This window comes from Camellia sinensis, chromosome 9 (assembly GCF_055761805.1).
Source record: "Camellia sinensis isolate YWXY chromosome 9, ASM5576180v1, whole genome shotgun sequence".
In the NCBI taxonomy this organism is placed as follows: domain Eukaryota; kingdom Viridiplantae; phylum Streptophyta; class Magnoliopsida; order Ericales; family Theaceae; genus Camellia; species Camellia sinensis.
In genome coordinates, this window is record NC_138969.1 from 71,497,309 (window position 1) to 71,511,333 (window position 14,025).

General features: G+C 33.3%; 1 protein-coding gene across 2 annotated transcripts; it reads right to left on the reverse strand.

The window, feature by feature from the left end:
- Window positions 1-892: 892 nt before the first annotated feature.
- On the reverse strand, window positions 893-13,734 carry LOC114316724 (glycosyltransferase BC10). Of its 2 annotated transcripts, XM_028263408.2 has the most exons (11): window positions 13,490-13,734; window positions 13,071-13,403; window positions 12,857-12,973; window positions 11,058-11,158; window positions 7,391-7,462; window positions 7,204-7,285; window positions 4,513-4,593; window positions 3,986-4,027; window positions 2,778-2,837; window positions 1,950-2,096; window positions 893-1,543 (listed from the first exon to the last, which is right to left on the reverse strand). In XM_028263408.2, the coding sequence occupies exons 2-11, from the start codon at window positions 13,353-13,355 to the stop codon at window positions 1,364-1,366; spliced, it is 1,167 nt and encodes a 388-aa protein (XP_028119209.2). In that variant the 5' UTR covers window positions 13,356-13,403; window positions 13,490-13,734; the 3' UTR covers window positions 893-1,363. The 2 variants fall into 2 exon arrangements, with proteins under 2 accessions (XP_028119209.2, XP_082743200.1); XM_082887074.1 differs by having other exon boundaries at window positions 13,071-13,713.
- Between the last annotated feature and the right edge of the window lie 291 nt (window positions 13,735-14,025).

Below are 14,025 nucleotides of genomic sequence, written 5' to 3' on the forward strand. Positions count from 1 at the left end.
ATAAGATAAGATACTATGGGAAAGGATGTATAATAAAAATATAGACTATTTGTATACGGTCCGAATCGGTTCCAATCCGGAACCGTAGGGTTCAATTCGGAACCAATCCGTGGACTACAGATTTTTAATTCTTCAATCCGAAACCGAACCACGGATTCAAAAAACCAATCCAAACCTATCAGATTGGACTGGATTGGATCGGATTACGAATTTCACGGATTCCTTGCTCATCCCTATCAATTACATAGTTGTTTGATCTCTTTAGTTTGATTGCTTGTTTATATTATTGCTTGCCTCTGTTGATCAAGGCTTAACATAATTTTTACTAACAAGCACCAAACCAATCAAATGATACAAACAGAGGATCAAACAGAAATGCAACCAAACGGGGAGAAAATACCAAATACCAACAAAGAGACTTGAACCAAAGATCTCTCAATCTAAACTCTGATACCATGTTAAATCACTAATTTTTTTCAAAAGTTTAAACTATTACAATCCAATATTTATCAAGTTATCCAACACGTTTAACTTTCTATCAAAAATAATATGTAATCAAATGTTAATGTTAATTAGGGCTCTTACCCAAAGAATATAACTAAACATGAACTAACCATAAAAAATACCTACAACACTCACAAGCACGCCTGTTGCACATATTCGTTATATTTAATCATAACAAAAAATATTAATTTCTTTAAAAAAAATCATGAGTACGGTGAAGATATATACTACTAATCAAAGGAAATCACATTTGATTATAACAAAAAATATTAATTTCTTTAAAAAAAATCATGAGTAGGTGAAAATATATACTACTAATCAAAGGAAATCACCCCCAACAATTGAGTCTTGCTAGATTATGCATGGAAGAAGAGACACACTTCCCTCATTTAGAAAAATAATTAAACATTTCAATTTCATGATTACAACTCAGAAGAACTCAGGTGGCCAGAGCAACTTATGCCCTTTAACTTCCAACAATCTCTCTTCCAAACTGCATTCCTCTCTATACGCTTATCGATGGTGCTACATGCACCAATTAACATACTAACTAGTGTACCAACTAGCATTATGACATTATTACTGATCACATTTATTATACATGTTACAAATGTCCAAAACCTCTAAAATGATGCCACATCACCTATTAGTACATTAATTGGTATATATAGTATTATTCATATCCTTGTACAGCTGCAGTAACAATTTTTTGGTTGTATCGAAACTTTCCTGAGCATTTCTATTACAGTAACAAACAGCACTCTCTCTCTCTCTCTCTCGTCAAAATTGTATGCCGAGCAAACTAGGTTGATGGTTAGATGAGCTGTTAAAACACGGACGGTCAGAGCACTGAGGGAAATCACAGTGGTGTTTCCAATAATACAGAGGCATTAAAAGGGCCGACCACTCCTTCACTCACAAGACGCACAGCAGCTCCTTTAGAGAACTTCCTCCCAAATAAAAAACATGGAACGCGTGTAGAATTATTACTGCACCACTCTGTGCGCTGCTCGGTTTCATAGTACACCTGAGTGATATCCTGTGAGATTGAACATGAATAGTTAAAGGGCCAGAGAATGGAAATTCAAGAAGATACAAATGCAAATTACACCATTGCTAAATCAAGTAAAGAATATCAACAAAAATTATGGGCAATTCAAGTTTGATTCAGGCATACCAGACTCCTTCGTTAGAACATGGATTAGATCACTCGTATTTTTAAATATACACTACGCTAATACAGTGCCAATAAATGTTTTATTTTATAACACAAGTTTCCCCTACAAGTTTCTAGAGCATTAACAAGGACATAGGTCCAAGTGCCATTTATCATTATCTGAATGTGCATAACAGAATAAGACAATGGTTTGCAAAGTGAAAAGATAAATAAATAATAGTAACTATCAGTATGTAGAAGAAGTCAGGGGAGATGCTATTACAATCACCTTTATTCTTTTGATTTGTTGAGGGCTAGCATTTGCGTAGCTAAATGTAATAGGATGCCAACCTTTTCTTTCCATATTCGTTGCAGAATGGTTCCATAAGGTGTAGGTCACCGTTCTTCGTTCAAGTTCACCTTCAAGATCACTCATCTAACAAAAGAACAAAGAACAGTTAAAACAAAATGTGATTCCCAATCAGAAATACTGATCCTAGTGGCAAGCATTACTCAGAAAAGAAAATTGAATAAAACAACATGATTTATTAATGGGGTAAAAAAAAGAAAAGAGGAGGATCATAAATTAACCTCGTCAACAATGCCACAAGCAACTGAGTTGTTTATGAATAGTTTGAGCTTGACTAGATTAAGGGCTCATTGAGCTCAATCATTATACTTAACCAAAGGGGGAACAAGGGTGGATTAATGAACCAAGCTTAAGCCACATGTTCAAGCTTGTTTGACAAAGAAAGTGGAGACTAAAATATACCCAAATCAGCTCATCTAGGCTTCTGGACGACAGGGATATATAAACTAAACTCCAAAAGATAAATACTGTTCCGTGTAAACTGTATCATACTTGTTTTAATATGGTATTTCATGTAAGCATCCAATGATCTTGGAATCAATTGAGCCAAGCTTGAAAATGCCACAATGAGCTTGGAATCAAGGTCAAGCCAAAGCTTGAGAGCTCTAAATTTTACCAAGCCTGAAAATTAGAATGCTTGGCTTGGCTCAATAATTTTCTTTCCTAACGAAAAACAATCAACAATATTAAACCAATCAAAGAATAATAATGAAAAATGGACAGAGCAAACACGAATCTATTTCTTACTGCTAGTAACGTCTGAACATAGTGCTCATCAGGGATACAGTTGTGCTGCTTCTGGAGTTTCTGCATTCAGTATATAAGCTATAATCAGAATCTCGTTGGCAAAAGGGACGTGTTAAGGACAGTTCAAAGTACCTAAAATTAAAAAACAAAGAGAAAAAATGGGGAGTGATTCATCTACAACATACGAATTTCCCGGGGTAAACATTAGATGTTTTGACTGATCAAGATTTCCCTCCTTCAATAGACAGAAACCGTCATCTCTTACCTCTTTCCCCAATTTCTAAATGAACGTTATAAGGATAGTAAATAGAACAAAAGGTCGTGAATTTCAATATTGCCTCAATTCTAACAGTAAATCATTGGTGGTATTGGTTTGACACACTTCCTTGAGACATTATAGTTTCAAACAAATTTCCTTCAGAGAAAAAAAAAAATAAATTGTGTAGCTATGAGAAAACCATCATACATTCAATACATATGCAACAAAATCCCACACTGATGCAAATGAATCAAATATACAAGCTTAACTCCCAACTTGGAATATATACTTATCAAAAACCTCCCAACTCGAACATGCGGAGTTTATATTAACTCAGCTTAACAAAGCATTTACCCAATTAAATCAAGGTTGGGTAATGAATCCTATATTTCCATTCCATCCTGTGACCATCCCATCCTCTAAAACATAAATAAAGACTTCTTTTCCCCACTACCTCAACCAAGTGGGTGACCCTGTCCTGGGTAACACTTTTCAACCTGAACCATGTCACTCCTCACCAATGGCTTACAAACTTCATAACACATTGACCATTTTAAATGATGCTTGCTGGCCTTGTCAAGAGTTGGGTGTTAACTGTTAGAAGTATCCAATTCAAAACCAATTGGTTATGAGTGGAGTGGCTTCTTGAGTATATTAACCAAGTTAGGGTGGCTTAGAGAAATGATGTGAGACAAGTTTAACCATAACATATAGGGTTAAATTTCAAGTTCTAGAGAAGAAAGAAGCCAATTAAAGATGTAACAAAACACCTTTGATGGCACAAAAATCCTATGAAAATGTAAACAGGTCAAACAACCGTATTACTCTCATATTAAGCTTAAACAAGTATTATAACATGAAGGAATAACTTTCGAATACAAGGATAAATTGTTACATAGTTAAGAGTAACTACTAAAAAAAATTTAACCCAGGAACAGAAATCACTTACAATATTTTGCTTTCCCTTGCTAGCATCTAGGGGTGGTCGTCTCTGCAAATAAACAATTAAGCAGATTAATATATAACTGACACAAATTAATGGAACAATGATTACTCATCAAGATTAACACCCATGGACTAATACCTACAGGTGGGGGATCTCCTCTGCATTGGGATGGTCATCATATGTAATTAGCGGAAGTTTTTATACTTACAATCAGGGGTTTATACAACAGTTTACATGGAGATCGATTTTTAGTAATTCCCATCTTTCATTTAACCTCTCAAAAAACATTACAAAGAATTTCATATTTGAAGGTTTCAAGCGCCACAGCCAAAAGAAGGTCCCACTCGATATACAAAGTGTAGATGCAAATATACAACAGTGCAAGAATACACACAAGTTACTTCTTCTGGGCTACACATGATTTACTTATAATTGTCACTTCATTAGAGAAATCACATTTAAAGAGAAAGGATATCACTGCACACAAAAATATGATAGAGACATAAGAACAAAATGCCCTAGTCATATACCTTGCAAAACTTCTTGAAGACGGGAAAGATAACCTCATCATCAACAACAATTTCTGCATGACCCCGAACTAAAGAAACCCACTGAAAGTACATAATCAATTTCAAGTCAGAGAAGAAAACATATATAATATCCTCAAAAGTTATAATATTTTTTCTTCACTAACAGCAACCACAATTACACCTACCAAAAAAACAACCACAATTATGTTGTTAACAAAACGATGAGTTAATGACAGTATTTACAACAACAATGACCAGATGGATTAAATAATACTTGTTTTGGCCACACAAAAAATAAATAAATAAATAAATAATTTGATTCTCAAACCTAGGAACCACGGACCATGGCCTTGTGCCAAAAGTTAAGGCCACTTTTAGGAGTAACAACTCTTTCTTGAAAATAATTTCCAAGCAAAAGAATAAGATGGCATTCTCCATCTAGGTTGTGAAGAGGAGAACAAACACTCACTTTCATACCCTAGACTACATACTTAAAGTTACAAAAGGTGTTGACTACTGCGTTAGTCAAGCAATTCCCACACATGAGGGTAGAGAACAAAAGTGATTTCGCTAAGTACATGCAGACACGGGATGAATGCAACATGCTACAGACACACCAACACATGGATGCCACAACACAACACAGGAAGGACATGGAAATAAATAAACTAATCTTTTTATACATGAAAACCATAACTCTTGATAGAAATACATTTATAATTTATTATATCAAAATAGTAAGAAATCATTTTCACATTCTATATATTAGAAAATAAGTATGAATAAAAAAACTCATAATATCTATTTAGAAAAAGCTCTATTCACGAACAAATTGGAGTTTTAGTCTTGCAATGTGTTTCGATGCTCATGTTTGTCTAAACGATGGATAGATGTTCTCCAAGTGACCGAAGCATTTTTTATTCTACAAATTTTATTTTATTTTATTTTTTTAAAAAAATTTAAGGGTTTTTTTGGAAAAAAGTCTTATGGATTAATGTTATGTTAAAGTAGGTCCCATCAAAAATTTTTTTTTTTTTTTTAAACCCAGCAGGTCCTATTAATTGATTATAGTCTTCAATAGTTAAGTCTTGTTTTTAAATTTTCAGTGAAATTCAAACTGGTTTTCCATTAGTAGAGCGTATGTTACGTTGTTGAGTTGTCCAATCAATTATTTTTTTTGTTTCATAACTTTAAATGTCATAACTTACATTGTAAACATCCATTTTCACAAAACTAACATTTTTTTAATATATTCGTCGAGATCTATCAAACAATGTCAAAATTTGATATGAATTATGTACAAAAATAATAAGAAACAAGAAATTTCACAAGTTCTTTGTGCGTAATTGAGACATTTTGCTGTTACTATAACTAAAAACTTTCGTAGTTTTTGTGCGAGTAACTGAGAAAATTTGCAGAAACTATAACTGAGAAATTCTTTTTATACAAGAATAACTTTTTTTTAATACTTTTTCTATATTTATCCAATTGGCATATCCTTATAAATGTGTCACACATGATCCCATATCAATATCCATACTTTTTAGAAAGTAATCATAAATAAAAATATGATAAAAGTAAAATCAGATTTCAACAATTAAACAAACAAGGTAACTTGAGTACAATACTTTCACATAAAACACATTTAAGTATGAAAAGGAAAATTACTAGGACCAAATTATTTGAACTTCTGTATAATACAAAACAAATAATTTTGTAAAAATATTTTTTTTTCAAACTTATCTTGGCCGTACACATCGTATTTTTTTAGGTTTTATCACATTGTCATTATCCATATTATATCGTATCTATCCCACATCCATATCCATATCCATATCCATATCCATGCTTCATAGGTGCCATTTCATTATCTTTACCATCATTGTAGTGGCTTCATCATTTGTTGTATATCTTGATTTACAACTCCTAGTCTTGTAAAAAAAAAAAAAAAAAAAAAAAAAACAGATTAATTCAACTTTAATGGAATAATAGAAAAGGTCTACATGCTCCAACCAATTCAATATTTATAAATAACTCCCATAATTTGTTTAAGTACATCATGGGCAACATCCAAGCTTACTGATACATGTGGTTTGCGAGTGATTGGGTACTCAAGGTTTACCCAACCCATACATAGAATGTGTAGGTTGGAGTTCACATCATAATGCATTTAAGTATGACCTTTAAAAGCTCTATCAAGTATATATGTCCTTGCCTATGTTACATCAACTCTTCCGTTCCCCTAATCTATTCTTGTCCATCGTATATGACAAGCGTAAATGTATAAAATATGTGTAAAACCTATACCCAAATAGACATTTGGATCCACTAATTTGTTACCATATTTTAAAAAGAAGAAGCTCTTGTTTGATAATAAATGCAAATTTATAACCTCTCACATGGATGAGATAGAAATCCCCTTTTTCCCTAAAATGCCATTCAATTTCAAGTATATTCCTAAATAATATCTTGTGTCAGACTATTTAAAATACACAATACATTTAAATGTTTAGGACAAGTCCACCCAAGTTTACTCAACTTTTGGATATGTATATCCATATCCTATGATTTGGGGTCTAAGGAGGTTCGATACTTAAATACACACCCACCCCACATTTGTGCCAAAGTCCATGTAACATAGGTTGTAAACTCAATTTGATGAAAATTTAAATCAAGGGCTAGATGCCTAACCTGTGATCCTTTACGCCACTTGTTCTTCGGTATAACAGGTGACATTGTAGGGTTGTAGCGGCCTTCCTTTTCATCAAGAAAGCTACAACACAAAAATGCTACACAAATAGGTCAAATTGTAAAGTTACTGTATAATCCATGGAAAAATTAGTGACAGCCAAATCAATAACTAAAGCAATCGATCTACCTGTCAACAAAACTCCTTGGAGAAGCCATCAGATTGTTGTATATATAACTAAAGTTGTACAAAGGAACACAGCTGCACATTATTAATAACAAACATTTAGAAGGAAAAAAAAAAATCCGGATCCTAACTGTCAGAAATTACATATGGTCTGTGATTTAACTAAAAGATATGGCCCAAAATAGAACATAACTGTGAACAGAAGGATGTGTTAGCTGCTGTAAGCAATTGGGATATGGCTTCTTGAGTGAAGAACATAAAGTTTAGAAAGCCAACTTGATTGGAAATGATTATGTAACCAAAAACATCCATGAGAAAATTAAACAGATATAATAGCTAGAACCAAAATAGGCCAATCAAAATAGAATTGAAATTAAGTAAATCACAGAACAAGTAAAACGATTTGCTCTGTTCAAACAAAAAAAAAAAGTAAAATGATTAGTTGTATTCAATCGAGAATTACAAAATGGTTTCACAAAAGCACAACCATTGTCATGAATTGCATCATATCTAAGAGCAAGTTGAGATCCATGAAACTTAAGTTTATGCAACTTATACGCTTCTCTAAGACTTTTATTGTGGATTAGAAATAAGTTTTGCTCCTTCCAAAAGCTTTTTTTTCTTTTTTTTTCTGATAAATAAAATTTATTGAAAAAAAAAAGCATCAAGAACATGCTACAGAATATAGACATACAGGAACCCCAAAAAACAGAAACAGCTAGCCAATCATGTCATCAAGGAAATCTAAAATGGTAAACAAATCAGGATTCACACTCCCTGTCTCCCAGCCACACAGCACTCACAAAAACCTGTCTTCTAAGCAAGATGCTGAATGTACCACACCCTGGAAAACACGCAAATTCCGCTCCAACCACAACAACCACATTAAGCACAAAGGAGCCAAAGCCGAAGCCTTGCAACACCGCTTCCCCATCTGACCCCCACCTCCACCCCAACTCCGAAGAACCTCCATCAACCCTTTCTGTAATTCATAGTAGTTTATGGAAGCTAAAAGGAAGCTTAAGTCCAATAAATAAGAAATAAAAGGTTAGCTTTTTTTCATTTATTTTGATTTAGTATGTGTATCTTCTCTCTCCATGATTCACTTCAATTATTCCCTCTATAGAAGTGTCCATGCTTCTTAGGTCACAACTATGCTTTGAGTTTTTCTCATTGAGTTTTTTCCAATCGAATATAGGTGTTTTGAAGCAAATCTGACAACATTAGCCCAAGTCACCTACATCATTCTCCTTCGCTTGAAAAGAATTCTTCCTCAAATTTTGAAAGTGAGACATCCAATATCTCTAATACTTGCATTCCTCCCATGTATTCCAACCTTCATGCTTGGACTAATCTTTGGATTCCAATGATGCATTTTGAACTTTCTAACTCTTGTCACAATTTCCATCCAATCAGCCCATCAAGTCAGTATACATTGACATTGACCCATAATTAACCTTTTGATGAATCACGATGAAAAAAAATATTGAAACCCATAAAATATAATGGATCTTCTTAAGATGATGTAAACAAAAAATGTGTAATCACCTAGTTCACCAATCTTTTTGTTTCCCAAAGCATATGAATGTCAAATTGATCTGCTTTTGATGTCATATTCATCAAGTTAGAAGTTTTCGCATCACTTACCTTGTCTACCATGCTGTTCTCCCTGTTTCCACTAGATGATATCAAGGTATATCTTCTTTCGCAATTTTTAATTTTAGTTTTTTCTTCAACAGGTGGTTCAGTATCGAAAAGTAGCGGCTTAGTCCAATCCACAATTGCATCTGGAGTATTTTTTTTTTATATAAATGGTCACCCAATTGTATCCTCTACCTCTTAAGGATGTGAGTTCAGTGGACGGTTGCGAGATTGATTAGCAACCATCAAAGTGGCGAGCTATTGTGCAAGGGCATCAAACTGATCTTCTGATAGTTGAAATCACTCCTCCAGTTGTGCAAACAGAGAAACTGCATCACAACCCCTATACATCTTCAGCTATGAAGCACGGGTACTCCAAAAATAGTGCCATACGAGTACCGGGTACTTACCGGGTGTGGGTACGCGTACCGGTACGGCGGTACGCGTACCGGGTACGGCAAAAGAGGGTCCGGTACGTTTGGCTTATTCGGGTACGGCATGGGTACGCCACGGGTACGCCATGGGTACGGCGTGGGTACGCCATGGGTACGCCAAGGCCTTTTTTTTTTTTTTTTTTTTTTGCCCTTGCAAATTAGCAATTATTATTATTATTTTTTATTTTTTATTTTTTTTGGTGCCGTTGCAGATCAGTAATTTTGATGTTTCTCTGTTGTCCTGTTTGTCTGTATAAATTGTAGAAGCATATCAACAAATGATTTTAATGTTTTTAAAAAGCAATTTGAACCAAAAAAAATAACAAGGCCTATAAAGGGTAGTTCTGTGTATGACTATGCATTATGCTTTTGCTTTAGATCCTCCTAGAATCTCTTTATAAAATCTTTAATCATAACAAACTTTTAAAGTTTATGCACAAAACATTAAAAATTGATACTGTATTAGTTGATTAGTAGTTGTTGGGAATGATGCAATTTTATATATTATGCAAATTGCAATTGACAACCTGCACCAATTGAGAATTTTTTTCCTTTATTGTTGGTAATTAACTTTAAATCTTTCTTTGGTCTTCTGTTATTTCTTTGGTCTCACCCTATAAAAATAGCAAATTGATGAGCAAAAAGAAAGATTTTAAAAATAAATTATGATCACAAATTCACAGTGCATAACATATCAAAGTGAGAGATTTCACAAATATTATTTTTAACGCTTAATGGTTTTAAATTATAGGAAAATGAGTAGTTCTTTTTTTAGTTTTGATATTTAATTTTAATTTGTAGGTTGGATCCTTTAATCAAAATTATATTTTAAAAAAAAATAAAAAAATATCGGCGTACCGTAGCCGTACCCGTATCGTACTTCTTTTGAGTTTTGCCGAATCGACGTACCCGCACTCGTACCCGTACCGTACTCGTACCCGCACCCGTGCTTCCTTGATCTTCAGCAGCGGCATGTCGACCACCACAAACTCCCCAACAAGTCATGATCAAGATACAAGCACAAGATATGATACCAAATGATGCACAGGAGCCGTGAAGAAGCAGAAAACCAACGGACACTAAAAACAAAATTTGTAAGCAAAACATAAACAATTATTTCCTAAAATGATAAAAACAATTGTTCCTAAAACATTAAAAACAATGGTTCCTAGAATGGTAAAAACCCGATTTCGAAGCCGAAATGAAGAATTTAGTCAAAAATCAGCTTAGGTCACAACTAGGTTATGAGTTTTACTTATTGGACCATTTCCAATCAAATGTAGGTGCTTTAAACAAAATCCAACAACATTAACCCAAGCCTCCTGCATCATGGACTGAGATTTACTGTATCAAATACTGTCAAATTAATGTTCAAAAGCATAACAATGTCATCTAGAACTGCACTATCTATGATTTCCAATGTTGTCATAGATATGAAACACCATATGTGGAATAGAATTCACTCTGATAGATACAAATGACATGCATTTTAGAGCTATTCAACCATCAATGATAAAAATATATGTCAAATCATATTACCATGACACATGTGACAAATAAACAAATTCAGTTGTTTCCATGATAATTATACCAACCTATCAGACAGGAGAACGAATCTCTGATTTGCCGGATCTTCAAGAGCTGCTCCAAGTAATAACCTCTCAGCTTGAATCATACTTGCTTCTCCCCATGCAACCTGCAACACCACCACCCAAATTAGGCTTCAAGAACAACAACAACAAAAGCAACAACAGAAAACATAAAAACAGAACAAATAGGTTACAAACACTCAGTTTGCCAAGAAAAGGGAGGAAAAACAAAAGAGAGTCCAAATTAAAGTTAAAAGTCTGTTTTTTTATCATCTGAAACCAAATAAAGGAAAGGGTTATTTACATGGGACCCCTAAACTATTGAAAAGTATCACTTTAACCCCTAAACTATGAAAGCATGCAAATGGACCCCTAAGCTATTGAAAAATATTGTTTTGCCCCTTAAACTATAAAAATGTACAAATGGACCTCCTAACATATTGGCGTGTTTCACTTTGACCCATAGTTGTTAAATCGGGATTCGTATCGTGAATCGAAATGACCTCGTACCGAATCGCGAATCGAATCAAATCGTGAATCGTAAAGATTCGGTCATTTTTTCTAAATTACTTAAAACATATATCTACATATTTAGATGTTAAATATATCTGATGAATATAAAATATTTAGACTTAAATTTATGAAAATATTATTTTGAATGATAATTACGTAGTTTAACAGGTAAGAAGGTAACAAAGGTTCTTCTGTAAGATCACCATCTTACCTTTTTTTCTTTTTTAGATATGTCTTATCAACCATTCTTAATAAAAAAATAATAACCAAATAGACAAACTATCAATTTCTAAAGTAATAATAATTAACAATATTGATATTTGGACAATAAGTATACATACTTTTCTAAGTAACAGTGAGCAAATAATAAGAAAGAATTATTTAGAATCTTTTATTTTAAAACCTAAAACATTTTAAAAGGTATAACTGATCTCAGCAATAGATAATTCATAATTTAACTTTAATTTTAAACATCATTAGAAGATATATTATGATTTTTTAAAGGAAAAAAAATGAGAAGAAAGGTTAAAAATATGTTGGGTCTGATTAAATCTGATTGGATCCTATTAAAAACTCCATAATTACAAAAATAGCAACAAATCATGTATATACGTTAGTTATTTTGGTATTAAACACTACTAGAAGTTGTATTATGTAATTTTCACCAAAAAGATGGACAAAAAAAGAGACGAAATATGTCGGACACAATAATTTCAAAAATTGCATGAATCGTAAAAAGTGAATCGAATCGTGAATCGATTGTGAATCGTACTATTCACTAGAGATTCACTTCCAAAATAGATTCACCCATAGATTCGTATCGATTTTACAAAAATTGTGAATCGATTCGCGAATCGTAAGATTCTGATAACAAAGCTTTGACCCCTTTAGTTAGGGTCCAATTTGTACATTTTTTATACTTTAAGGAGACTATTTGTACACCTTTATAGTTTAGGATGTCAAAGTGATATGAATCAATAGTTTAGGAGTCTATTCGTACATATTTACAGTTTAAGGGTTAAAAGTGATCCTTGTTAATAGTTTAATTTAGATGGTGTTTGTGTAAATAACCCTAGAGAAAAATAGAAGTAATTACAAACTTTGCTAAGCTGATACCTAGCAAAATATATATGAAAATATGAAATAGTTTAACAAAATATAAATTATGCAATTTTCTTTTAATTTTCCTCTATTTTTCTCAGCAACCAAAAAAACCATAATTGAGCTCCAAAAAAAAAAAAAAAAAAATTTATATTTCTTTTCCAATTGCAGTATATTGAAACTTTAATTACCTTAATCATATTAGTTAACTGCCGATTATAGAAGAAGGCCGACCTCGTCGTCGATTCGTCAAACACAAAACCAGGCTCGGAATGAATATATATTGAGAAATTACCAACATCAGCATTCTGCAAACTCCAACACCCAAAATCATCACTAAAACCTCAAAAAATTTCCTACTCAAGTACTTTTACCACGAAAATTGTCGAGAAAATGAGACAAAACCTCGAAGAAGCACCCCCAGAGGACATCGAGAGGCAGGTTCCGACGCGTGAGGAACAGAAACGCCACCTTCGGAGGTCCTTCGAATTGGCTATTCAAAATTCGAGATCTACGAACCACCAAAGAAGAAGAAGAAGATGGAAAAGAAAGTTGGGATTGAGAGTAGTGTTGGAGTCGAAGAAGAGCCAAGACGCAGAGAGAGATTGAGAGAGCGATCACGAGCTTCCAACTGAACCATAACAAGTTGCGTTTGGAGATTGGCGGAGGCAGTGAGGTCTTCTTCGCCATGGCTTGTATGGAACAACCTCTGAGTCTTCTCCCTCCAGCAATTCAAATCTACAGAGCCAAATTCAGATCAAATGTAGATACAAACGATACATATAGAGAGAGAAAGTTGAGAGAGAGTGTGTGTATAGGTGTACATTGAGGGGGCCGTTTTGGGGGGTTGATCAGGAAGAAGAAGCATTTAAAAGAGTCGAACTTTGGAGACCGTTTTTTGTGATTGCTTTTTTTTCTTTTCTTTTCTTTTCTCTTCCGTCGTATCGAAAGCTCGATCGACAGAGAGAGGGAGCGAATAACGGAATTTGGATGGGCGGTGATAGCGGGGGATTGCGTAACCAAGATCATACGGCGTAGTGTAATTCGTGGTTTTGTCGTCTACTGGCCTACAATGATTAATACGTGGATTATAATTTAAAGAACTTTTTTTACATATTATATTTAATAAGATTTAACTTGTCTACGGATGAAAGCTAAATTTGGCACACGATAAAAAAAAGTTAAAAAATTAAAAAATTATTTAAAAAGTTAAAAAATTATCACTATTTATTAAAAATTAAAAAATATGATTATACAACTCTTAATCTTAATTTTTTTCTATACACTAATTTATATAATTTTTTAATACATATTTTTCTATAAAAAGTCAAAAAGTTAACCCAAGCAACCATATTTTCTT